At 33.1% G+C, this 24,908-nt stretch overlaps 1 protein-coding gene across 1 annotated transcript in view; it reads right to left on the bottom strand.

Moving 5' to 3' along the window:
• Window positions 1-532: 532 nt before the first annotated feature.
• LOC139483457 (uncharacterized) overlaps window positions 533-24,908 on the bottom strand; it is a 64,943-nt gene continuing 40,567 nt past the window's right edge. The window contains exons 4-5 of the mRNA XM_071267481.1: window positions 24,427-24,520; window positions 533-2,817 (exon numbers count right to left, since the gene is read on the bottom strand). Of these exons, the coding sequence (XP_071123582.1) occupies window positions 533-2,817; window positions 24,427-24,520 (2,379 nt within the window). The remainder of the gene's footprint in view (window positions 2,818-24,426; window positions 24,521-24,908) is intronic.

Here is a 24,908-nt window from a genome sequence, read left to right as displayed (position 1 = left end):
TAGTCTCGTTCACTGATCAATGAAATGAGGTTGAGGTCAATTGAAAACTGTCTGACGGGCATGAGGACCTTAAAATGTACGCACCATACCAAATTAATTATACTATTACTCATAATACAAGAGAAATTAACATTACAAAAAATCTTCACTGAAGTTATCACTGAACCATGAAAATGAGGTCAAGGACAATGGACAACGATGGACATGTGACCGACGGAAACTTTGTACCATGAGGCATCTATACACAAACTATGAAGCATCCAGATCTTCCACCTTCTAAAATCTGAAGCTTTTAAGTAAGTTAACGCCGCCTCCAGATCACTATCCCTATGTCGAGTTTTCTGCAACAAAAGTCGCAGGGTCGGCAAAAAATACTGTACATTATTACTAAAAAAACATACTTTAGAAGCTGTCTTTAAACATTGACCTCAATTTGCAAACATTTGTAAATATTGGTTTTCGAACTACAAATATGATTTAAGTGGCAAAATTCATGTTTGCAAACCCCTACTCCTATGATCACATCCTATTCCTACAGCAGTTGTACAGTCGAGTGTTCGGATAACAACTCCACAATCTTGGCATTCCCATTTTCTAAGGCTACCTCAATTGGAGTTTTACCATCTATGTTACAAATATTAACATCAGCATTTCGCATTAATAATACTTTAACAATTTCTACATAATCGTCTTTTGACACTGGAGTAAAATCATGTAATCCCTGTAAACGTCTTTCACAATGTTCCCCAATAGTACTAGCAGGTTGACTATTAATACCCAAAATGCAACCATAGCATTTTGATTTTTGATAATTGTGTGGAAGGTTATGGCATTCATGTAAATAATTTTCAAAATCAAACTTGTCAACATCGCACATGTTGCAACCAATACATTTTGAGGCTACATGCAGGGGAGATTCCCTCTTTTCGTTACAAATGTTAACATCGCAATTGTTGTCTAATGATAATAATTTCAAAATATCAACATGTCCCCATTTTGAAGCAGCATACAATGGTGATTCATTTTCTTCATTACAAATGTTTGTATCACATTGGTGCGCTAACAATATTTCAACAATTTCTAAATTTTTACAAAGTGTAGCTACATACAGGGGTGTAAGATGAAATATATCATACTGATTCATATCATAGTTTCGTTTTAACAATGATTTCACAATATCTGTATGGCCAAAAACCGTTGCTAGATATACGGGTGTCCTCTCATAACGAAGTTCAACATTTATAAACTTTACATCATTCTCTATTAAAATTGATGCAATTTCAGTGTAGTCTCTCTCTCTCTTGTTCTGTTCCATGTCTATGCTGTTTTCAAAATACAAATCAAAAAACAAAGACATTGTGAAAAGCATATCAACAACACCTTTTGCTAATGTAAAACATAGCAAGTCAATATTGTCCTTTATGGCAGCATCGTTTTCATACAATATTTTAAAGGTTTCCAAACGACCACCAGCACCTGCATAAGCTAAAGGAGTCAAACCATGAAATTTAAATTTAGCATTAACATTCATTCCCATATCTACCAAGACCTGTACGATTTCAGTATGACCTCTGGCTGCAGATATTATCAGTGGTGAACATTCAGCATCAGATAATGATAAACACATATTACAGCATACCTGGTCTTCAGATAAAAATTGAAGAAAATGCTGACGAAATGTTCTGTATTTTAATTGACTGTGCCAAAATATTTTGGCAAAATCACCTGAATCTGAAACATGAAATAAACGTTGAATGTACTTTGCTTCTTTTCCCACTGGGACTTTGATCATGCACTCATCTGTATCTTCAACAGATTGTAACTGGAACCTTGTAAATATAACAGGGTAAATACAGTGAGTAAGAACAATGTCTAGAAGATGCTCACCATAAAAGGACACAAAAATATCAAATAGTTTGTCATGCATTATCATATAACTAGATCCGATTTTCTTAACATAAGAATGAAGAAACATTTTTAAGTGTTTCCTTACAACTTTGATATTCAGCAGGGTGGACAGTTCACACTCTTCAGCAATGTCACTAAGTATGGTTTTAATGCCAGATGTTGGGGACATAATTTCATCAGTTATACAATTGTTATAAATTACAAAAAGTGCTAATACAGCAAAAGAGGTTTGATCCTTTTCTTCTTTCAATGAAGTCAATTCTTCTCTAATAAAATCTTCAGGCTGTGAGAAAAAATTCTCAATATTTCTATCCTTCTTGGTGTCAAATATTTGACATAGAAGGGGAAAGAAATCATATCTGTTGAAAAAATTGGCTTTTCTGAGGGTTTCAGCTTTTTCAAGTCCTACATGAGCTTTTGCAATGAGAAAACGTTCATCATCACATAAATTATACTCATTTGACAACATATCTAATTTTGGTGCAGACAGAACTTGCACATCTTGGAACTGACAAAAAATATCTGACCTACTTGATACCAATATTTTAACATTTTCGCACTGTTTGATTTTGAGAAGCTCTATACTTAATGTTTTCCATTGTTTACGAATATCATAATCTATCGAATATTTACCACAAACATCATCATAGACAAACACTTGTTTTTCTGATCCATCATAATAATGTATGATGTCTGTTGGAAAGTGTGAAGGTATGATTTGGTAACCTTCATTTCGTTGCAGTGAGAGAGCGACATGATGAGCAGCAGTAGATTTTCCACAACCTGATGGTCCAATTATAGCTACGAAATTACTCTTTTTGACCATCTTCATCAATTCTTGTATTGCATTTGTCTCCACTATTTTCATTTCTATTTTTTCCCAATCTTGAATAATTTCATTATGAATATCTGAAATATAATATTGATAATGGTCAAATTAAAGATGTCCTATGGACATAGCGGTATACCTGAAAAGAATATAAATGAGCAATTAACTTAAAGGCATACATTTCTTTAAATATGAGTGCAACACATAATTGAATAACAAATAAACACAGATGATGTCCCCACTTGCATACAATGTTATACAGGGACACAACCCAAGAACGGTAAAGGGGACGCTACCCAAATTTGTACTTGATCTGACTTTTGTGGAAATAAGCATTGTGTATAAGTTTCATAACATTTGGTTGATGCAAACTTAAAACAACTTTAAAGGGACACTAGCTACGAGATATATAAACTAGAGGCTCTAAAGAGCCTGTGTCGCTCACCTTGGTCTATGTGAATATTAAACAAAGGAAGCAGATTGAAAATTGACTACAAAGGTCAATAACTCCTACAGGGGTCATTTGACCATTTTGTTCATGTTGACTTATTTGTAGATCTTACTTTGCTGAACATTATTGCTGTTTACAGTTTACCTATATCTATAATAATATTCAATATAATAACCAATAACAGCAAAATTTCCTTAAAATTACCAATTTAGGGGCAGCAACCCAAAAACAGGTTGTCCAATTCATCTGATAATTACAGGGCAGATAGATCTTCACCTGATTAACAATATTACCCTTTGTCAGATTTGCTCTAAATGCTTTGGTTTATGAGTTATAAGCCAAAAACCGCATTTTACCCCTATGTTCTATTTATAGCCATGGCGGCCATCTTGGTTAGTTGGCGGGGTCACCGGACATAATTTTTAAACTAGATACCCCAATGATGATTGTGGCCAAGTTTCAAATAATTTGACCAAGCAGTTTCAGAGGAGAAGATTTTTCTAAAAGATTACTAAGATTTACGAAAAATGGTTAAAATTTTACTATAAAGGGCAATAACTCCTAAAGTTGTCAACTGACCATTTTGGTCATGTGACTTATTTGTAGATCTTACTTTGCTGAACATTATTGCTGTTTACAGTTTATCTCTATCTAAAATAATATTCAAGATAATAACCAACCAGATGCTCCGCAGGGCGTAGCTTTATACGACCGCAGAGGTTGAACCCTGAACGGTTGGGGCAAGTATGGACACAACATTCAAGCTGGATTCAGCTCTAAATTTGGTAGTGATTAAATAGTTGACACAGCATAGGTTTCTGACACAGAATGAATGTGTTCTAATGAAATTAAAATTTTTGTTTTCTCTTAGAGCAATCCACTATGCTGTTGAATATTATTCCTCTCAAAAAAATGTTTGAAGAAATTTTCTTCTTATTTATGAAATTTCAAATGAGAAAATTGAACCCAATTTTTGTAATCACATCCCCCTTTCCCTTATTCCAAAACTAATCTCAATTAAAATTTATAATGGAGTTTGCAACAATTACTACTCATTTAAATACATCATAAAATGTTAAGATGTAAAAAAAACTGCTTGTTATCACTGAATGGTAAAGATTATTTTAATTTATCAGTTGGTAGTAAAAAGTGAATGTATATATAACAAAGATTTAAGTTGATTCTGGACAAAGAAAGATAACTCCAAATAAAAAAATTCTTAGAATTAGATATTTCTTGCTTACTATTCTGGACAAAGAAAGATAACTCTAATTAAAAACAAAATTTCTATTTCACAATATTTTGCAATAAGATATTTCTTGCCATTGTGCAATACTGTGCAATTGAAAAGACTTGCTATTGCACAAAACTTAATATAATTTTAGATCCTGATTTGGACCAACTTGAAAACTGGGCACATAATCAAAAATCTAAGTACATGTTTGGATTCAGCATATCAAAGAACCCCAAGATTTCAATTTTTGTTAAAATCAAACTAAGTTTAATTTTGGACCCTTTGGACTTTAATGTAGACCAATTTGAAAATAAGACCAAAAATGAGGAATCTACATACACAGTTAGATTTGGCATATCAAAGAACTCCATTTATTCAATTTTTGATGAAATCAAACAAAGTTTAATTTTGGACCCCGATTTGGACCAACTTGAAAACTGGGCCGATAATCAAGAATCTAAGTATATTTTTAGATTCAGCATATCAAAGAACCCAACCGATTAATTTTTTGTCAAAATCAAACGAAGTTTAATTTTGGACCCTTTGGACCTTAATGTAGACCAATTTGAAAACGGGACCAAAAGTTAAAAATCTACCTACACAGTTAGATCGGCATATCAAAGAACCCCAATTCTTCAATTTTGATGAAATCAAACAAAGTTTAATTTTGGACCCTTTGGGCCCCTTATTCCTAAACTGTTGGAACCAAAACTCCCAAAATCATTACCAGCCTTCCTTTTATGGTCATAAACCTTGTGTTTAAATTTCATAGATTTCTATTTACTTATACTAAAGTTATGGTGCGAAAACCAAGAAAAATGCTTATTTGGGTCCCTTTTTGGCCCCTAATTCCTAAACTGTTGGGACCTCAACTCCCAAAATCAATACCAACCTTCCTTTTGTGGTCATACACATTGTGTTTAAATTTCATTATTTTCTATTTACTTAAACTAAAGTTATTGTGCAAAAATCAAGAATAATGCTTATTTGGGCCCTTTTTTGGCCCCTAATTCCAACACTGTTGAAACCAAAACTCCCAAAATCAATCCCAACCTTTCTTTTGTGGTCATAAACCTTGTGTCAAAATTTCATAGATTTCTATTAACTTAAACTAAAGTTATAGTGCGAAAACCAAGAAAATGCTTATTTGGGCCCTTTTTGGCCCCTAATTCCTAAAATGTTGGGACCAAAACTCCCAAAATCAATACCAACCTTCCTTTTGTGCTCATAAACCTTGTGATAAAATTTTATAGATTTATATTCACTTTTACTAAAGTTAGAGTGCGAAAACTAAAAGTATTCGGACGACGACGACGACGACGACAACGACGACGACGACGACAACGACGACGACGACGACAACGACGACGCAGACGACGACGCCAACGTGATAGCAATATACGACGAACATTTTTTCAAAATTTGCGGTCGTATAAAAACAACAAAATTTCCTTAAAATTACCAATTCAGGGGCAGCAACCTAACAACAGAATGTCAGATTCATCTGATAATTACAGGGCAGATAGATCTTAACCTGATTAACAATATTACCCCTGTCAGATTTGCTCTAAATGCTTTGGTTTTTAAGTTATAAGCCAAAAACTGCATTTTCCCCCTTTGTTCTATTTATAGCAATGGCGGCCATCTTGGTTAGTTGGCGGGGTCACCAAACACAATTTTTAAACTAGATACCCCAATGATGATTGTGGCCAAGTTTGGTTAAATTTGGCCTAGTAGTTTCAGAGGAGAAGATTTTTGTAAAAGTTAACGCCGGACGCAGGACGACGACGGATGACGCCGGACGCCGGACGCCAAGTGATGAGAAAAGTTCACTTGGCCCTTTGGGCCAGGTGAGCTAAAAATCTAGTTTTATTTTTTTCTGTTCAATCAATAATGAAAGTGAAATAGTGAAATAACAATTCGCTTTTTGCAGCCAAAAAGGTTCAATTTTGTCAAATTACGCTAAGAAACATTGATAATTAGTTATTCACTTGCAAGTGATGAGTCGACCTCTTTAAATCCGTATTCATGTGAACTTCAATTTAATCCCTAGCCAGTAATTGACAACGCATGCATTGTACGTGTACTGGTTATTTAAAGAAAAAGAATGTCAATAATGTAGATCTGTTCTTCCTGATAATTTTTAAAATCAAAAGCAGTGGCGGATCCTGAAATTTTCATAAAAGGGGGGGGGGGGGGGGGGGGGGGCACTGACTGCCTAAGAGGGGACCCGCTCTAGTCATGCTTCAATGATTTCCTAAATAATCAACCATGTTTTTCCCACAAAAATAAGCTTCTAAAAAGTTTCTGTATATCTAGTAAAGTTTTCAAGATAGTAGCCAAATTTGCTTAAAGAATATTTCATGGGTAACAAGAAGGTGTCAGAGTGACAGCAAACCGAGTTTTCCTGCATGAAAATGATATTTGCAAATCTGGACCCCCAAACAGGTCAAGTAAAAATTTAACATTAACACACACACAACAATAAAATGCTCCGCAGGGCGCAGCTTGATACGACCGCAGAGGTCGAACCCTGCACAGTTGGGGCAAGTGGACACAACATTCAAGTTTGATACAGCTCTGAATTTAGATTGAGATTAAATATTTGACACAGTATAGGTTTCTGACACAGAATTAATGTGGTCTAAGAACTTTAAAAAATTTAAATTGGACATTCACCTATTAAGGTCCGATATCCAAAATCTAAATACATGGTTAGATTCAGCATATAAAAAAAACCCAAGAATTCAATTTTTGATGAAATCAAACTAACAACCTTTCACTGATTTGAAATTATGTATTGTACTTGAGCAATTGTCCATTAACCTAGAAATTGTTTTCCCCCTTTTTGCACCTTATTCCTTAACGGTTTGAGCCATTACTCCCAAAGACAATTCTTACTATCCCTTTGTGGTATTCCATTAAAGAACCTTTGTGAGCACGCTCACATACCCCACGTCTTCATATTGTCACTGGAGAAACAAAAATCTCACTTCGAAAGTAAAATGAACACAATCAAATGATTCAAAGGAGCTGCGATGACAAACTACTGTTCAGTATTTTTGGGGAATTTAAATTCCAAGCGAGAGGAGTCAACAGTATAGTGAGGCAAATAAGTTTAAAGGGGCGTAACTCCTAGAAAAAAACTTGAATCGCAATTTCCCGTCGATATGCGCAACTACATAGCGTGTCCTTATTATCTGAAAAGGTTTCGTGAAATTCTGTTGTGTGGTTTGAGAGGAGTTGCGATGACAAACTGTTGCAGTAGTACATTAAAGTAAATACGTTCAAAGGGGCGTAACTCCTAGAAAAAAATTGAATCGCAATTTCCCGTCGATATGCACAACTACATAGTATGTCCTTATTATCTGAAAAGGTTTCGTGAAATTCTGTTGTGTGGTTTGAGAGGAGTTGCGATGACAAACTGTTGCAGTAGTACATTAAAGTAAATAAGTTCAAAGGGGCGTAACTCCTAGAAAAAAAATTGAATCGCAATTTCCCGTCGATATGCACAACTACATAGTATGTCCTTATTATCTGAAAAGGTTTCGTGAAATTCTGTTGTGTGGTTTGAGAGGAGTTGCGATGACAAACTGTTGCAGTAGTACATTAAAGTAAATAAGTTCAAAGGGGCGTAACTCCTAGAAAAAAAATTGAATCGCAATTTCCCGTCGATATGCACAACTACATAGTATGTCCTTATTATCTAAAAAAGGTTTCGTGAAATTCTGTTGTGTGGTTTAAGAGGAGTTGCGATGACAAGAAACAGGACTGACGGACTGATGGACGGAGGGACAGACGGGTCAAAACATTATACCCTCCGCAACCCGTTGTGTGGGGTATAAATATTCAAAATCTAAATAAATGGTTATTTTTTATGTATAATTGTCAAGCATTGAAAGGGAGGTAATCAAACTTATATACGTATGAACACAACATTTAAGCTTGATACAGCTATGATTATGGATTTTTTATGTGTACATTTTAGTTTTTTATGTATGTTTTAAACTTATAGAACATGCCACTATTGTCTGCAGTGTGATAAAATTATGATAGATATCATGGTTAAAAATAATTATAAATGGCATCAATGTTTATTTTTAATTTTTTTTTTATGTATAAATAGATTAGGCAGATAAGTTGTTTCTATCATTAGTTTTCTAAGGTGATTGAAGGTAAGTGCATGTTTTATTTATATTATTCTTTTTTAATTGAATTTGAATGAATTTTGTCATTATTGTTATTTTTTATAGTAACAGATTCATAATGAAATGTTTTGTTAGAGGTTGTTTTTTAAATGTACATGATGTATATGTTTTATTTAAGGGTTATTAATGTTTTAAACAGTTTCAAATATTAGTAAATACTGTTTAATTGAAAAAGGATATAGTTATTTTTCTGGAAAAGTTGGTTTGGAGTTAAGAAGTTGTTTATTGGAAATGGTATGTAATTAAGTGGGGTTTGTTAATATACAAGTGTTTACTACATTGATAAGAGGTATAAGGGGGGGGGGGGGGGGGGGGGTTAAGATCTGAAAAACATGTTTAACCCTTTTGCAATTTTGCACCTGTTGCAAGTGAGCAGTTTCTGGACTTTGTTAGTTTTGTATGAATTTTAATTTTTAGTTTCTTGTTTATAATTTGGAGTTAAGTATGAAATCTGTTATTGCTGAACTAGTATACATATTTGTTTAGTTACTAGTTGGGTGCAAAAGTTTGTTGCGACATTGAAGAGTTATTGATAGCCTTCAGCTGTTGTCTGCTCTATGGTCATGTCTGTTGTTGCTTTAACAAATTCTCCATTTCCTTTTCAATTTTAAGTGTTAAATTTCCAGTATTATGAATACTACAGTTATTAGGAAGATTATGTTTTTGTATTAGAGTAATTATGGATCTAAATGCCGCAACTTAAAAGTTGATTGAAACTGTGAAAGAGAGCAGGGGTTTCAATAAATTCTAGTGAGTGTCAGCGTCAAATGTATATTTTGCAGAGGAAGGAGAACGCTTTGAAACAGAAGGAATTGTTTTTAAAGACATATATTAAGAGGTGTGGTTTATCTAAGAAACACAAGTCAGTGCAGTATGAAGTTATTGTTGTAGGGGTGAAAGCGAACACAAAGAAAATTAAAGTAGAAAATGAAATGGCTGATGATAATGACGATGATGTACTTGTTACATCAATGAGAGGAGTAGGTGGTGGCAGAGAAGAAATTGTTGTTGGAGAGGCAGGCAGTGGAAAGAAGGAGAATATTTCTCAGGAGGATAGTATTGTAAAGGTTGAAAAGGAAGATTTGTGTGTTAAGAAGGAGCTGTTGAACTTAAAGTAGAAAATGAAATGGCTGATGATAATGACGACGATGTACTTGTTACATCAATGAGAGGAGTAGGTGGTAGCAGAGAAGAAATTGTTGTTGGAGAGGCGGGCAGTGGAAAGAAGGTGAATATTTCTCAGGAGGATAGTATTGTAAAAATTGAAGAAGAAGATTTGTGTGTTAAGAAGGAAGCTGTTGAAGTTAAAGTTGAAAAGGAAATTGCGAAGGATGATTTGCAGGTAGATGAAGGGAGTTTGTTTGAGCATAATACTGATAAAAGTACATTTGGTTAAGTGTTATTGGTAATTTTTGTAATTGTTGATAAAGTTATTTTCACAAAATAGTAGTATGGTAGTAAAGTAGGGCTGTTATTATGTTGTTTTTTTTGTAACATTTTTATAATATTAGTATTTTATTATCATTTTTTTTCTTTTTTTCCTATTAGCATTATTGAATAAAAACTACATTGTGAATGTGTGTTTGTTGTTAAGAATAAAATATGCTTGAGAAAGAGGACATAGGCAGGGAAAAAAATGATTTGTAATTGAAAATAGTGTTATGTACGTAAAAGTATAAGGTGTAAATTAATTTGTATAGAGAATAAACAGGAAACAAAAAAAGTTGAACAAAGCAAAATAGAATAGACCAGATGCTCTGCAGGGCGCAGCTTTATATGACTGCAGAGGTCGAACCCTGAACGGTTGGGGCTAGTATGGACACAACATTCAAACTGGATTCAGCTCTGAATTTGGATTGTGATTAAATAGTTGACACAGCATAGGTTTCTGACACAGACTGAATGTGGTCTAATGAACTTAAAATGATTTTTTTTGCTTTTGACCAATTCACTATGCTAGTTGAATATTTATCCTTCGATATTTGAAAAAAATTTCTTTTTAATTTCTGAAATCTGAAATAAGAAAAATTGGACCACACCAATTTTTTTTCACCTCCCCCTTTCCCTTATTCCAAAAATGTCCTCAATTCAAATTTCTAATGGAGTTTTTAACAATAACTACTCAATTAGGTACATCATACAATATAAAATGTCATACAGTCATGATTTAAGTTGATTTAACTACTATTCTGGACAAAGAAAGATAACTCCAATGTAACATTTTATATTGGCAAATTTCCAATGAAGTTCATTAAACTAAAGTTTTTGGCAAATTTCCAATGGAATTTATTAATATTAAAGTTTTTGGCAAATTTCCAATATACATAATTTAAGAGCAGTTTAGGTGAGATATTAAAATGAGTTTCAATTACTAGCCTTACACTGCTTTTAAATTATGTTTTGTACTTAAGTAACTGTCCATTAACCTGGAAACCATTTTCCCCCCTTTTTGCACCTTATTCTTTAAGGGTTTGAGTCAAAACTCTCAAAGACAATTCTTACCATCCCTTTGTGGTATTCCAATATTCAAAATCTAAATACATGGTTAGATTTATCATATCAAAGAACCCGAAGAATTCATTTTTTGATAAAATCAAATAAAGTTAAATTTTGAACCCTTTAGACCTCAATGTGGACCAATTTGATAACCGGTCCTAAATATTAAAAATCTTAATTTTAATATTAAACCAGATGCTCCGCAGGGCGTAGCTTTATACGACCGCAGAGGTTGAATCCTGAACGGTTGGGGCAAGTATGGACATAACATTCAAGCTGGATTCAGCTCTAAATTTGGATTGTGATTAAATAGTTGACACAGCATAGGTTTCTGACACAGAATGAATGTGTTCTAATGAAATTGAAATTTTTGTTTTCTCTTAGAGCAATTCACTATGCTGTTGAATATTATTCCTCTCAAAAAAATGTTTGAAGAAATTTTCTTTTTTTTTATGAAATTTCAAATGAGAAAATTGAACCCAATTTTTTTAATCACATCCCCCTTTCCCTTATTCCAAAACTAATCTCAATTAAAATTTCTAATGGAGTTTGCAACAATTACTACTCATTTAAATACATCATAAAATATTAAGATGTAAAAAAACTGCTTGTTATCACTGAATGGTAAAGATTATTTTAATTTATCAGTTGGTAGTAAAAAGTGAATATACATTGTATATTGTATATATATAACAAAGATTTAAGTTGATTCTGGACAAAGAAAGATAACTCCAAATAAAAAAAAATTCTTACAATTAGATATTTCTTGCTTACTATTCTGGACAAAGAAAGATAACTCTAATTAAAAACAAAATTGCTATTTCACAATATTTTGCAATAAGATATTTCTTGCCATTGTGCAATACTGTGCAATTGAAAAGACTTGCTATAGCACAAAACTTAATATAATAATTTTAGATCCCAATTTGGACCAACTTGAAAACTGGGCCCATAATCAAAAATCTAAGTACATGTTTGGATTCAGCATATCAAAGAACCCCAAGATTTCAATTTTTGTTAAAATCAAACTAAGTTTAATTTTGGACCCTTTGGACTTTAATGTAGACCAATTTGAAAACAAGACCAAAAATGAGGGATCTACATACACAGTTAGATTTGGCATATCAAAGAACCCCATTTATTCAATTTTTGATGAAATCAAACAAAGTTTAATTTTGGACCCCGATTTGGACCAACTTGAAAACTGGGCCGATAATCAAGAATCTAAGTACATTTGTAGATTCAGCATATCAAAGAACCCAACCAATTAATTTTTTGTCAAAATCAAACGAAGTTTAATTTTGGACCCTTTGGACCTTAATGTAGACCAATTTGAAAACGGGACCAAAAGTTAAAAATCTACATACACAGTTAGATTCGGCATATCAAAGAACCCCAATTATTCAATTTTGATGAAATCAAACAAAGTTTAATTTTGGACCCTTTGGGCCCCTTATTCCTAAACTGTTGGGACCAAAACTCCCAAAATCATTACCAACCTTCCTTTTATGGTTATAAACCTTGTGTTTAAATTTCATAGATTTCTATTTACTTATACTAAAGTTATGGTGCGAAAACCAAGAAAAATGCTTATTTGGGTCCCTTTTTGGCCCCTAATTCCTAAACTGTTGGGCCCTAAACTCCCAAAATCAATACCAACCTTCCTTTTGTGGTCATAAACATTGTGTTTAAATTTCATTATTTTCTATTTACTTAAACTAAAGTTATTGTGCGAAAACCAAGAATAATGCTTATTTGGGCCCTTTTTTGGCCCCTTATTCCTACACTGTTGAAACCAAAACTCCCAAAATCAATCCCAACCTTTCTTTTGTGGTCATAAACCTTGTGTCAAAATTTCATAGATTTATATTCACTTTTACTAAAGTTAGAGTGCGAAAACTAAAAGTATTCGGACGACGACGAGTTATAGTGCGAAAACCAAGAAAATGCTTATTTGGGCCCTTTTTGGCCCCTAATTCCTAAAATGTTGGGACCAAAACTCCCAAAATCAATCCCAACCTTCCTTTTGTGGTCATAAACCTTGTTATAAAATTTTATAGATTTATATTCACTTTTACTAAAGTTAGAGTGCGAAAACTAAAAGTATTCGGACGACGACGACGACGACGACGACGACAACGCAGACGACGACGCCAACGTGATAGCAATATACGACGAAATTTTTTTCAAAATTTGCGGTCGTATAAAAATTCATAAGGGTTCCGCGGAACCCAATGTCTCGCCTACTTTTGCTGTAACTCCCAGCCTCAACAAAAATGAGGAAAATAATCAATAAAAATATTCCTCTTGATATTATCTTTTGATTGTAAGAAGCTTCTGTCCAAGTTTGGTAAAAAATTCAGGATAGTTTATGAATCGAATAAATGTTTTAAAACTTTAACTGCAGACTGTGTGTAATGTTAATTGGAAGAAAGTCCATTTAAAAGCAAAATACAGATACACAGATACCAAATATTAACAAAATTTCCTTTCTAGATACTAGCTTTTAATCATAAACAAGCTTCTGTCCAAGTTTGGTACAAATTAAAAATAGTATAAGAAAGTCATTAAATTTAAAAAAAAAATTAACACACAGAGTGAATGTGTTGTTTCCTGGCAGATAACCCAAGTCCATTTAAAAGTATAATACGGAAAAAATGAATTTATTTTTTTACAAAATTTACTTCTGGATACTATCTTATGATCATAAACAAGCTTTTGTCTAAGTTTGGTACATACCCAGGATAGTTAAAGAAAGTTATTAAAATTTTAAAAACTTGAACCACAGAGTGAATGTTATGTTTCCCGCAAAAAAAAACTAAGTTCATTTATAAATAAAATACAGAAGAAATGGAATTTTATTTTTACAAAATTTACTTCTGGATACTATCTTATGATCATAAACAAGCTTTTGTCCAAGTTTGGTAGAAATCAAGTATAGTTTAAGAAAGATATTCAAATTTTAAAAACTTTAACCACAGAGTGAATGCAATGTTTCGCCGCAGAAAAACTAAGTCCATTTATAAATAAAATATAAAAAAAATGGAATTTTATTTGTACAAAATTTACTTCTGGATACTATCTTATGATCATACACAAGCTTCTGTCCAAGTTTGGTAGAAATCCAGTATACTTTAAGAAAGTTTTAAATTTTCAAAAACTTTAACCACAGAGTGAATATTTGTGGACGCCGCCGACGACGACGACGGAATGTAGGATCGCTTAGTCTCGCTTTTTCGACTAAAGTCGAAGGCTCGACAAAAAATGTAGACAAATTTGAAAACGGGACCAAAATTAAGAATCTAAATACACGGTTAGATTCGGTATATCAAAGAACCCCAATAGTTCAATTTTTGGTGAAATCAAACAAAGTGTAATTTTGGACCCTTTTGGCCCCTAATTTGTTTGGACCAAAACTCCAAAAATCAACCCAAATCTTCCTTTTATGGTCATAAACCTTGTGTTAAAATTACATAGATTTCTATTAACTTATACTAAAGTTATTGTGCAAAAACCATGAAAATTGCTTATTTTTAGACCTGTTTTTGACCCCTAATTCCTAAACTGTTGGCACTTAAACTCCCAAAATCAATCCCAACCTTTCTTTTGTGGTCATAGACCTTATGTTAAAATTTTATAGATTTCTGTTTACTAATACTTAATTCAAGTTATAGTGCGAAAACCAAGAAAAATGCTTTTTTGGGCCATTTTGGCCCCTAATTCCTAAACTGTTGGGATCAAACACCCAAAATCAATCCCAACCTTCCTCTTATGGTCATAAACCTTGTGTTTAAATTTCATAGATTTCTATTAACTTTTACTAAAGTTAGAGTGCGAAACCAAATGTCTTCGGAAGACGACGACACAGACGACGACGCCAACGTGATACCAATATACAACCAAAAAATTTTCAATTGTTGTGGTCGTATAAAAATGGACAGATAATATGTTAATTTTTGTTCTGGTTTGGATATTGTCTTCGGTTTAAAGAAATCAGAAATTAGGTGCAGGTTTTGTTGTTTTTGTGGTGTAATTTTGTGCTCTGTTTTAAATGTTTTTTTATTTAGTATAAAGTAATGTTTGAGAGTATTGCCAATGAGATGTTCGAATAAGTGTATATATAGAACTGGGAATTGTAGGCTATTGTCATTTCCAGCAATAAAGAAATATTTGTTAAAATCAAACTAAGTTTAATTTTGGACCCTTTGGACCTTAATGTAGACAAATTTGAAAACGGGACCAAAAATTAAGAATCTAAATACACAGTTAGATAACCCTTATAGTTCAATTTTTGATGAAATCAAACAAAGTTTAATTTCGAACCCTTTTGGCACCTAATTCCTAAACTGTTGGGACTAAAACTCTCAAAATCAATCCCAACTTTCCTTTTGTGGTCATAAACCTTGTGTTAAAATTTCATAGACTTCTATTTACTAATACTAAAGTTATTGTGCGAAAACCAAGAAAAATGCTTATTGGACACTTTGTTGGCCCTTAATTCTTAAACTGTTAAGACCAAAACTTCCAAAATCAATCCCAACCTTCCTTTTGTGGTCATTAACCTTGTGTTAAAATTTCATAGATTTCTATTAACTTATACTAAAGTTATAGTGCGAAAACCAAATGTCTTCGGACGACGACGACAACGAGGACGCCAATGTCATACCAATATACGACCGCAATATTTTTGCGGTCGTATAAAAATAAAATATATAACAACTGTGACATCTACCTTCAAAACACACATGATTTTAATCCCATCAATAACCGATTTTTCCTTCGGAAATCCGGTTAAAAACTATAAAATGTGATTTTTCTAAAATTTCCGGGAGTTTAAATATAAGGCTCTTTACAGGGATATTCGCTCATATTAAAATCCTGTCAGTGCTTTAAATTCCATGGGCTGTCATAAAATTTCAACTTAATTTTAATGTAACTGTGTTTTCCTTTGCAATACAACAAATAAATCCATATGACATTGAAATTTGCAGGAGTTTCATCAGGTGGCAAGTTTCCTAAATTTTTGTTGCAAAAAAGTATGTGAGTATCATACATAAATCTGATAAACACGACTTTTAGGCATAGTAAAATAAGCTAGATTCTAACCACAAATTAATAACCCACAATATACCTCCATCAAAGGACCATATTCATCATAAAATTAGTAAGGGCCACCCAAGGTGGAAATCAGTCACTGGTATACAAATATTAAAATGTGTTTGTCGTCTAGGTCATTCAAATAACTGGAAAAGAAATCATAAGAGTAACCAAGAGCATTTATCAACTTGGTTTATGTCATATTTAGTCCAGTCATTCTAGCCCAAAAATAGCTCAACCATAAACAAATTGCAACAGAAAGAGATTTGGTCTCATTTTAAAGGTTAATATGGCCTCTATCACATATGAAAAGTCTTGCAAAATCTGAAGTGCGGAAAAACGATATTTTTGGGGTAAAATACAGGTTTTTATAGAAAAATCGCTGAAAACTGGAAAAAGACCAGAACAAGTTTATTTTGTAGTAAAATCATTCAAACAGTGTGTGATTCAATTGACAATTATATAATAAGAAATAAGTTATAGCAAGAAAGGACATATATATGTAAAAAACGTTATTTTGGGGTGAAAATACGAGTTTTTAGGGAAAAATCCAGGAAAACTGGTAAATGCTTTATAGAATTAATTTGGCAGTACACCAATGAAAATTTTAGTGTTTTGGGTTTGTATTAATGTTCCTTTTTTATTGTGTTATAAATATAAAAGGCATTATATGATAACTTTAAAATTGTGGTCCATAATTCAAAAGTTCAAAATGCAAATTTCATTGAACATTACAAATGTTTCATTGAAAATTACAAATTTTTCATTGAAAATAACAACTTTTTTCATTGAAAACTATAAATCACCGGAATGCTTAAATTAAGTACTTGTCATTAAAAATAATGCTGTTATTTGTTACCTGTTAATTGAATTGCCTGCCTATAACAAAATTTTAAATAGTAAATCCATGACAAAAATATAACATGTGTCAAAAATAAGATGTTCATTAAAAAAAATCATGAAAAAATGTTAAATTAGTACTTTTAATTCTAGTTGCCAAAAAAAATAAATATATGCAATTATAAATTTTTTTAACGGCCAGTTATTCTAACTTTATAGATATATTGAACAGAAGTTAGAGAGGAAAAAAACAATATCAGCTACACATTCATGAGACAATGTCCATACTCATATTAAAAGTGACATGTCTAGTTCTTTAACCTGTTTATATAACATTTTTTTGTTGTTTCAAATCATAGTCATAGCCATTTCCCATACACAACAAAAGAAATTCTAAACTTCGTCCAAATCACTTTGTGTCACTATGCTGGAATTTGAACAGTTAATGCCACGACACTCGCCGCAACTAGCAGAACAGTCAATTCCATGTTTTTGACACGAACATCTTCAATTCTTGAATCACAGTTCTGTTTGCAGTTACATCGTATTACTTTCAGCAGTTTTTGGGGTGCCGGTTTGTTCTCTGATGTATACCAACCCCATTGGTTAGGATCTAAATCATGTCATTCTCCAATCCAAATTTGTGTTTGATAGAAGGTTCTCATGCTATGTAGTTTAGCTGCATCTGATGTTGGAGGCAAAGTGTGAACTTGAACAAAAATGTTCCCTACAACAACCTTTGACGCAAATTTCCTGTATCGAAGTAAATCTAAGCCTTCTACTGACTGAACTCCGCCGTACAAATCAACCAAAACCTCTTCTCCCGCTTTGACAACCTGATCTTTACTTGATTTCTGAAGGAAAAACTGTGATTGATCTTGTAAGTATGCAGATGTTTTAACTTTTTTCAATAGTGCTCCTTTTCCTAACCCAAACACTCGTGATGTCGTGTCGCACCCACTAAATGCATGTATAAACGGCAACAACCGACAGATAGCTTCACCCAAATGTTTCTTTGTCTTTTTGATATCCCATATTCGGATCTTTTGAATACTTTGCTTCGGTTCTGACTTGAAATAAACGTTTTTGTTGTGCATCATGGCATGATAGCAAAGTAAAGCAAGCAAATCTGTGTCTTCACCTATAACTACAACATGTTGAAATTGAGACTGCTGTCTGAACGATATTCAAATCGGCATCGTCAAAGGCATGGACTACTGCATAATTACTTGCCTCAAATTTTGCACTTAGCAGGTTGATAAATCGTTGTTTGTTCTCTTCATTTGACAAGAATGCATCCTTTTTAGTTTACAGGGCATTTCAGCCGAAAAAATTTATTTTGGGAGAAATACATCCTTTTGATCGTCGTATGTGAGTAATATCTTTGACAGTAGGTACATCTGGATAACCATCAAATACAATAGTTGCTTCAGAGTAGTGGCTTTTAACGTAATCAATATATGCTTGACAAATACTATTGAATGAGTTTCCCTTTGTCCAAGGTATGCGATGTATGAGAGACCCACCATCTAATACATGGTGAACACTGGTGCCTGTATCCAAACATCTGCATCCATCAAAGTCCCAAATTGAGTCTGCTAGAATTGATTTATTTGCCTGTCTTGGTAAGCCATTATTGTCAAATAACGAAGATGGAACACTACATAGTTCAAATAGTCCATTAGCTATGGTGGTGCATCTTTGAAACAGAAGCTGTGGGTCGACTTGTATTAGTTCACCGTCTACTTTTTTTTCTTGAAAGTATAGTCAATGACATTTTGCCCAACGAGAGATTCTATTATCGATGTCCCCACATCTTTTGAGTTGTCTACATTAACAGAGCTATCTGCTGTTACTCCAGTTTCAATATTTCGCAGTGAACTGTCTCCAGTGAATGGACTGCGTTCTTTCATAAATGTTAGAATTGACATTATGTCTTCTCTGTCTCGTTTTTGACGTGCAATTGATTCTTCCTTGTGCTGATCACTTGTGTAGTAACCTACTCCTGTGAGCTCTTGAATAGCTTGATTCATGTCTGCACAAGCGGGCATGGACAAAAGCCACTGTGATCTCTGACTTTCACCCATTCCACGGCCACGTGTCAGTCCTCCTGCTGTTTTTACACTCCTCATGAGCACTTGCTCAATCATTAGATCTGATGACAATCCTGCCCAATATCTGTCACTACGTCTCATTACATGATGGCCATCTTTGAAAGCAGCAAAAACTTCCAGATGATCTATTTCAAGTTGTTGCATCATCATTAGATACACATAACCAGATTTAGTATACAAGTTGTGACCAGAGGCAGCCAAGTAAGGCAGCATATCTTTAACACTTTTTAAATGCAATTCCCAATCGCCAGTCCGTTCTGCTTTGATAAACTGTCTTAGGATCTGAATCATTTCTGTATACTGAAGCCATAATTTAGAGGTTCGATTTTTCTTCATTTCTTCAAGTGGTCTCTTAATTGTTTCGTTGATGCTCTGAAGAACAGCACTATCACATGCAGGAGATATGGACAGTGTTTCTTCCAACAATTCTGTATATACGTCGGCTGCCTTAGATAAGATGTCGTCAACACTATCATTTATGTTTCCTTCTTCATTTTCGTCTGCTGGGAAATCTAAGTTGAAAATTTTAGATACAAGAAGGCTATGCATGGCAGTGTCAACTAGCATATGTCCTCTAATGGCACGAGCTACAGCTTTACTACTTAGCATGTGCGTAACTGCATTGGATGCATAAATAAGTTCCAGAATTTCCTGAAGCCCCGAACTCCTCATAATGTGACCAATGCAACCTAAGAAACTCATTTCTGTATGAAACGCTCCTAAACGCAATACTACAGACTTCAACTGACTATTTGGATGTTCATTTTGAATTATTGTCAAGGCTTTCCAATACAAGGGCTGATCGAATGTCAATACTGGTGTTCTGTTGTAACGATGTGCTTGATTTGAAACAAAGAGAAGAGTTGAGTATATGCATGACATATCGCTTGAATTCATATCTATCATGGGTAGAAATACAACTGTTGACTTGCCTGGGTATTCTCCCTTATGTATCATCTGCATAATACCTGACCAACTTGGCGGTTGGATTCTTTAAGGGCCATACCACCAGTGACAGTAAATCCAAACATGCAGTCCTGTCCATTCCCCTTAATTCCCGAAGCTCTGAAAAATTTAGCTTTGTCATACTGAATATTAACCTTTGCTATTGAATTGATATCATCAGATGAAACAGATATTCTAGGAATAGGGGCTGTTCGCTTAGTGCCTGGTGTAATGCCGGCTATGATTCCCATTCCATGAAATGTGTTATTGCCATCGAGTGTTTTCACATTATGGTCTACGTTTTCAGCTACAAATTGAACAAAACTATTACATATTTCGCCAGGGATGTCAACTCCTTGTGTTAAAGCGGCACTCGATTCAAATTTTTGAATTTCTTGATAAGATGAGCAAAGTCCTAAGCTGTTTAAAGTAGAAATCAGAAAACGGGATGCAAAGTTGTGATGAAGTTGAATGCCAAGACCAATTTGCAAAGGAGAAATAAGCACATGGGGTCTTGATGCCTGAATTATTGCCTGTCCAATAGAAGCAATTTTCATTTTGGAGTCCTTTTCAGCAAACATTGTTTCTAGTAGATAGCTTAAGCTCTCAGGTACATATTGCAAATTTTATTTTAGTGATGATACATCTGATGCCAATGGATAATTTTCCTTGTCCCCTTTCAAAGATCTGATGTCACTTTTGATTAGTTTTGCAGCAGCATCTATTATGGCTTTTTTTTCATCGTCTGGATTTTGATATGTTGGTCTGTGGTAAAACTCTTGCAAAACACAGGATGCTGTATCTCTCAACGTAACAACGATAATTTTTCCACAAATATCTGTTGATAATATTTTCTCCAAAATGGTTTCTCAGTTTTTTCTTCAAATAAACTGAACTGTATGCCTGTTCTCCACACAACTCGTTCATTTTATTAACGAGCTCTGCAATAGTTATCTGTTCATCCTGTCTGAGATAATCTACAATTTTTAGGAATTGTTCACCATAAGCTGCTGGTCTTCCCTGGTAGTTATTTTCCTTTCCTTTGCTGTCTGGTGAAAATGCTTTTGGAATCTTCTTACTGGTTCTAAAGTTAACACTGCAGGTTTGATGGTATAATGCATCTGCAGCATGAAGATCACCAACACATTCTAATCTTCCCCGTACTTCCACTGCCCACTCATCGTCTCTGTCGTTGCATACTTGTTCAATCCTCTTCTGGAAATCATCCGTTTGGACAGGAAAAACATCGTTTCCTTTTAATTTGCTTTTCAGCTGTGCCTCTTTCCCACAGAATAAGCAATGATCTTTATGACTGAAATATGATTTTGATCGTAGAGTCGGTATATTAGATTCCTGTAGTATATTTTGCTGCCTTTTGTTTTTTGTGATTTCTGTTGGGTTGGTATATGATTTTCTACATTCCTGGTGGACAAACTGTCTTGCAGAAGCTAGTATCTGACCCTCTCTTTCTCTACTCGCTTTATTTATTCCTTGGCTTCCTTTTTCACGTAACTTGACTAATGATGGTGTATCATCATCTTTAAGGCATATGATGCATTTTTCCATAACAGCCACTAATACCTGAAAGTATAAAAATATATACCTTTAAACAGTAGAAAAAACTAATCATATTTCTTAATAATAATGTTTAGTATGTATACGTCAATTACTAGATCATTGTGTATTAGAATTAATCTTTACGAGTTGTGATTTATGAAACCAGAAAAATAAATTCTATACTCTATAAGTCTTTGGTTTTTAGCTAGCAGTTATTCAAAACGACCGGCACTTGTGGCTATCAAATTATCTTTTCAATACTGGGACTGGTGATTGATTTTTCAATACTTATATACGTATATTTACTGTAAATCAAATATTTTTGCATTGTACATGTAACTCTACGATTCGTTATAAATTACCTAAAAACTATTAAATCACTGTTGGATTATATCTCATCGTGGAATACTTGACACTGCATTAATTTTGCGTATGTCACTCAATTCATCCATATAATCTGCAAAAGAAAAATAATTTTGTAATTTCCAATTTGCTTATCTATTTTAAAAATGTTTAATATTACTTTGTTTTTGTATATTTTTGCATCAGGATTACACAAATGCATTTATATTTTTCTAAAAGTTCTTATTTTTTGTTGCAGTAACTCAAATTTAATCAAATTTATGCAACTTTTCTAATCCGTATATATTTTATAACTGTTAGTTTTTTGTCCCGAATTGCGTTCCATAGTTTTTAAATTTTGACAAGGACGTATGTAGAATTGTATTTTAGAAATAAAACGTATAAATCAGTCATCCTTTCTTCTTTTCTTGAATTCTGAAGATTTCTTTGCTCTAATAGAATTTTCAATTGTGTACCATTTGCAGATGTCTTAACTAACCATTCAAGTGTAATTTCATGGACAATGAAAGTCCCATTTGTCTGTTATCTTCTTAACACTGCTCATTTACAAGTCCCAAAGGAGCAATTTTTGAAGGCCTTGCGCAAATATACAAGAACTTTGCTCAATCAGTTTCTTTGATGAATTAATGAGATGAAACATTGAACTTTAATGAAAAAAATTGAGCAAACCTGGGAAAAATCATTAAAGGCATGATTTTACATCTGAAAACTTGAGGATTTTTGTGGGATTGTAAGAAAAATTTACTTGTATAAGTAAATTTTTCAGAAAATTAAGGGGAGATTATTCAAACATTATTTATTTACTTATATGTGTATATTTTTTTTCACTTCTTCAAGTAAATAAAATACACTTGTACAAGTAGTACCCCTGACTGATCTGTAAATGGGTTCAATATAATAAAACATACATTTATTTCTGTAAATATGTGTATTTCATATCAAAAAGTTCTGATTAGTTCCTTGAAAAATGCAAAAAAATAGCATGTGAAAAACCCGCGTAGTGACGTCACTCGGGAATGTTTACTTTTGCTGATTCTTGCTTTTACCCTTGTTATACAGGTTGTTACTTGTAAAATAATTTATATAGAGATACTTACCATCAATTGAAGTCTTTATTCACATTGCATATTAAGTATTGCCGAATAAATCAATGATATCGTTTGTACTGACACTAAAAATCCTGTTGTTGTAGTTGTCTCCCTTTGTGTGTATGGCGATCTTTTGGCGTCAATATCTGCAAGCCAAAATCCACAAATTGGACACCGCGAATTGACCTCTTTATACATTTTTGATTTTCAAAGACTTTTTATATGTTTTATATGGAAGTCATCTGACATCATTAAAGCAATAATATATTCTGTTGCAATTAGTTTAACGTTTTTCATAGATTGCCTGGACTAATTATGAAGAAATCTTGAAAATACTGTAAACAAACTTATTTTCGCAGATACTTTATTTCGCGTTTTACCCTTTCTTGACCACTTCACAGCTATTTAATTTCATGATTTTCTAATTTACTTGATGAAGTTTAATAAGGAAAGATCCAATTTTTACATATTCGCTAAGATTTATATTCGCGTTGGTTTTCTACTCACGAAAGTCGCGAAATTAAATAGCTCGCGAAAATAAGTTGGTTTACAGTAACAAGTTATTCCAAATCCATGGTCACTTTAGTTTTCATCAGAAAAGAACTCAATGTTAATTTTATCTATTTAAAGGAGTACGTATCTGGAAAAAAGACATTTGTCGAGACCTGATTGATCGTTTCAAGTTCTTCAAGATAATGATATGCAATTAGTTGTTCTTGTTAATAATTCTGAAAATAGATCTATCTCAGTATTTTTGTAAGTTCCTTAAGATGATAATACACTAAATGCTTTTGATAATGTGTCTAAAAAATAACTGGAAATTCAGTATCCTTAAGATGTTGTTAGTAGAGACTTTTAAATGGCATGGACATTATTGGAATCTCAAAGAGGGGAAATGTCAGTTTGCATTAGAAAAACCTCAGTTAATTAAGGGGAAAATTGAAATCAAATGTAAAAAAAACCAACCACTAAGTATGTCGCAGATACACTATCCTTAACATGCTTAAGATGAAAAAGCTGACAAATTGTACTTATATGGAGTCCTTACACAATTTTATTAAGTATAATATATAAGCTAAATACTATATGTATAAACATATATGGAAGTTTCTTAATTTTGGTCAATAATGTTATTTTTAACCTGTAAGCAAATGAAATTCTTTTATAAACTAATTGTGTAATGATCTAACACAAACAACTTTCAATAAATTAAATGTGAAATAATGAGCTTGTTCAAGGGAGACAACAAACTCCATTCTGCCACACTTATGTACAAATATCCTTTCTAATTCTTACTTTTCATTCCATATCCTTTTCCACTTGATAGAGAAGTAACTTTGAGTTGTGAACATATTTCTTTGTAACTTTCACCACCAAGTCTTACAATAGCCTGTGAAAAAGATATAAATACCATTAGAAATGTTACATTTGGAAATTTCATTGTTGCACATTTCTTTTGGTCTAGACACTTATTCCAAAATAAAACCTTAAAGGAAGAGATTAATACAGGAATGAATGAATTATGAATATAACTACAGTATACAGTGTGAATTTGATTTTTTGCTAACAAATCATAACCTATGATTGAGAACATCTTTTTTGAAAATGTAAAGCTATAAATTCACTGGCAGACCTATTTGGAAAATCACCGTGATTTTTGTAAAAAATTCGGTGTTTTTTGGCCAATCTGCGCGGAACGGATAATAAATAGAGGTTCATCGTAAATTTTCCGTTTTACAGAATATTTTGCGGTTCTCCGGAGATTTTCCATGTCTCAG

This window comes from Mytilus edulis, chromosome 7 (genome assembly GCF_963676685.1).
Source record: "Mytilus edulis chromosome 7, xbMytEdul2.2, whole genome shotgun sequence".
Classification (NCBI taxonomy): domain Eukaryota; kingdom Metazoa; phylum Mollusca; class Bivalvia; order Mytilida; family Mytilidae; genus Mytilus; species Mytilus edulis.
This window is presented reverse-complemented; position numbering and strand designations above follow the sequence as displayed.